Source organism: Anopheles merus, unplaced genomic scaffold (assembly GCF_017562075.2).
Source record: "Anopheles merus strain MAF unplaced genomic scaffold, AmerM5.1 LNR4000039, whole genome shotgun sequence".
Lineage (NCBI taxonomy): Eukaryota > Metazoa > Arthropoda > Insecta > Diptera > Culicidae > Anopheles > Anopheles merus.
The window spans coordinates 1-3,893 of NW_024427619.1; the positions used below are offsets into that span (position 1 = coordinate 1).

At 39.5% G+C, this 3,893-nt stretch overlaps 1 protein-coding gene across 1 annotated transcript; it reads right to left on the bottom strand.

Annotated features, from left to right (window-relative positions):
• Nucleotides 1-2,711: 2,711 nt before the first annotated feature.
• LOC121601211 lies at nucleotides 2,712-3,674 on the bottom strand. The gene is made up of 2 exons (XM_041930012.1): nucleotides 2,919-3,674; nucleotides 2,712-2,844 (listed from the first exon to the last, which is right to left on the bottom strand). The coding sequence occupies exons 1-2, from the start codon at nucleotides 3,609-3,611 to the stop codon at nucleotides 2,839-2,841; spliced, it is 699 nt and encodes a 232-aa protein (XP_041785946.1). The 5' UTR covers nucleotides 3,612-3,674; the 3' UTR covers nucleotides 2,712-2,838.
• Between the last annotated feature and the right edge of the window lie 219 nt (nucleotides 3,675-3,893).

Genomic DNA, 3,893 nt, shown 5'->3' on the forward strand with positions numbered 1-3,893 from the left:
TAGTTTCTAAATCTGAAAATGCTTTGTTTTTTGTCTTCTAAATCTTCGGTCAATAGATCTACTGAAGGGCCTCGTTGGTTAACACCAAACAATAGCATAGAAGGGAAAAACGAGTGGACGAATGAATGGTATTATTAAGAGCGTATTCTGTAGATAGCAAATGGGTCACCCAATCTACATGGTCGGTCGATTTGATAATTGCTCAATATGGGACGAATAATGCGATTGACCCTTTCCACTTGACCATTAGCTTGTGGTGATCCTGTGGCATTCAAAACATGGCTAATTCCGCGAGAAGAAGGAAATTGGAAAATGCGGCTGAAGTAAAGCATGTACCTCGATCGCTAATATTCTTTTAGGTCGACTGTAGTAAGAGAAATATTGTTTAGAGCATTGCACACCTCTTTTGTACTAGTGGAAGTTGTTGGATACAATTTAACGAATTTCGTAAATGCGTCTATTACTACCAATAAGTATTTTTTCTTTAAAGATGATGTAGTAGCGGTCCAAAATGGTCAATGTGCAAGGTATCAAATGGGTAAGGTTCTTTTTGGATGCTATGAAGGTTCCGATTATTTACTCTAGATGGAGCAGAGTGAATAATGCACTTCAAGCAGTTATTTATAAAGTTATTATCCGTGTTTTTCTGTTAGGAAAACCAAAATTCTGATCTATTTGGTTGCAACATTTTTCGGCTCCCAAATGACCTATTTGTTCGTGTATTGATCGTATCAGATTATTAACCATTTCTGTTGGCACGTATAATTTTAGCCTATTAGAAGGTGATCGTTTGAATACAATACCGGTCTTGTAATTGGTAACCTTCGACATCCGTCGTCTCTAACTCTTTTCAGAGTTGGATAAGCGGATCCCTAGCTTGAGCTACACGTATTTGGAAGTCAATATCAATATCAACATCATCGAAGGCAGCCAAATGTTCCAGTCGGCTTAATGCGTCTACATGACTCATGGCTAATCCAGGGCGATGTTGAATAATGTAATTATAATTCTCCAGGAACAGTGACCAACGTGCTATCTTTGCGGACGAATTTCTATTTTTAAGCGTTTCTACCAGAGAATTACAATCAGTCACTATCTTTATTGGAATGCCGTGTACATAGGTATGGAAACGTTTGAGCGCATATAACGGCCATGTTTCAAGCTCGTAGCTGTGCAATTTAGCTTCATCAGCCGAAGTGGTTTTGGAAAAATACGAAATAGGGTGATATCTACCATCATCCTGTTTTTGCAAAAGCACAGAACCAAAAGCTATCGAACTTGCGTCACAGTGAAGTTCAGTTTCGCGTTTAGGGTCGTATATGGCAAGCACGGAGCTACTATCAATTTATCTCGGAGTGTTTCAAATGCTTTTTTACACTCATCATCAAAAATAAATGGAACATTGTTTTTCAAAAGATTAGTAAGGGTTTTGCAATACTAGAGAAATGTGGAACAAACCTCCGGAAAAACGAAAAAAGACCTAAACATTGTTGTACCTGTTTTGTGTTCTGAGGAAGGATAGTTTTTGATAATTTTTACATGATTATCGCTAGGACATATACCTGAATGATTGGCCTTGTATCCTAAGTAATCCAATTCATCGTAAGCAAACTTACATTTATCAAGCCGTAGCTCCAACCCATTATTTCGTAGGAGTATGCAAAACTTCACTAACTATTTCAAGATGTTCTTAAAGTCTTGAGAAGCTATGAGAATGTCGTCAATGTATACAACCAGCATTTCATTCTCGATGAATTTCCGCAAAATTGTATTAATGAAACGCTGAAATTCAGCTGGCGCGTTTTTTAATCCGAAGGGCATACGCGTGTGTACTCGTACTGGCCGTCTGGAGTAACAACGCTGTGAATTAATTGAATCCTCGTCCATTGCCACTTGATGAAAACCACTCTTTAGGTCTAGTAACGTAAAGAATTTTTTATTGCCCAAGTGTTCTAGGCACGTCTCTATGAGTGGAAGCGGGTAGTTGTAGCGGATTGTTACTTTATTAAGAGGTCGGTAGTCGACACACTTACGAATTTCGCCATTTTTCTTCCTAACGAGTACCAGTGCGGAAGCATAAGGAGAGTTACTGGGTCTTATTATATTTTTCTCTAATAAATCCTTCACAATGACTTTTACTTTATTCCTTTTCATCGAAAGAAAGTCGTCTAGGCTTTGTGAAAATAGGAGTATCATGAGTTAAGCTAATTCGCATTTTATGAGCAGATGGTATTATATGTTTATCCGGAAAATTAATGTAATTATTGGACACTATTGATCTTAAAGCAATGCCTTGTTCTTTAGAAAGATGTTCTCCAACATTTATAGTGCTAGCCTCATCGCTAATATTTATAGAACACATTTCAGAAAAAGTTGTGTCATATTGTTGTTTATGTTCAGATTTGTCTGATATCGAAATGAATTTTGAAGAAATATTGGGATCGGACAATTTCGAATCTTTGCATACCTCTGGTAAGGGAGCCTGGATCGAACTACGTAAAAGACCCAACGTTTGGAGCTTATGGTAAAACCCGGTTTTTTTAAGTTCAGAATTTTATCTTTATTTAAATTCATCAGCATAAGTTTGCTGTAATGTTTACGGAATTGAGCGAGTGTGATGTTAAATTCTGATAACAAATCTCTCCCTACTATCATGGATAGGGACATGTAGCTTTTTGGTAAAATATAGAAATTGTGAATGAATGTTGATTACGAAAACTAAGTTTTAGCTGTACTGTTCCAAGAGTTTGTAAATTCACATTTCCTATTCCTCGAAATCCACTTGGTTGGGGAGCGCTTAGTTTTGTAACCGGAACAATGGCTTCATTTATGAAGCTTTTAGAGCTACCGGAATCAAAAAGAGATGTTATAATTAACCCTGGGCTCCAAACATTGTTTCTCTTAAAAGCTACACTTACCTCCTGATAGGCCTCAAGTTGAACGAAGTTTCCATTTTCCCCAGAATCTAGATGCGCTGTTTCATTGTCGTTGCCCTGTACCGCAGCAACCGTTAGTTGACGTCTATCTGGGACAGGACAGTTGCGAATGACATGTGATGTGCTACCACATCGGAAACAGGAACCCGGAGCTCGGCGAGGTTGTGTGCATTGCGATGAATGATGTCCATGATTCGAGCAGTTATAACATCGAAGAGGTTCTGTCGTCGTTTGTCTTGGTGGAATCGGTCTCGGGGAAATGGTGTTGATGTGAGATGGGCTGCGGCGTTCTGGGTTTTTGCGCAACAGAAGATGGGATTCATATCGCTTAATGTTGTCAATCAGGTCGTAAATATCGCGGTAATCCTTGGTCACAAGGCTATCATAGAGAGGGTCACGAGAAAGTCCTCTGATGACATAAGTTATGATAGCCTCCTCACTCACGTGGCCTGACATTCCCAGCGCATTTACTCGGTATACATAGCTTGTGTACGACTCAGAAATTTTCTTGTAGACCGATGCTAATTGGCTATGAATAACGGCTTCGTTACAGCGATCAGGAAAAGCCTTTTTAATTGTGTCAGCGAATTCGTCGAATGTCTTCAAAGTGTTACGGAAGCCATTGTACCATTCGCTTGCTGCTCCAGTCAACCGACTGCCTGCATATAAAAGCATCGTGCGATCCTGCCATCCATATAATTCGCTATTGTAGCGAATCGTATTGATCCACTTATTGATACCGAGGCCGTCAAAAATTCCGGTATCAAATGTTTCAACTCCTCGGGATGAACCAATCGACCATCCGTAAACGTCTGCCGCTGTTCCATTTCCATAATTTTTGCTCGTAGCGCCATTAATTCCAATTGATGAGAAGTTGCGTCGAATGAAGCACCTTGCGTCGAAGATGTCGGAGCAGCTTTGTCTTTCATCAAGATGGCGGCTGCTGCAACGTGGTTT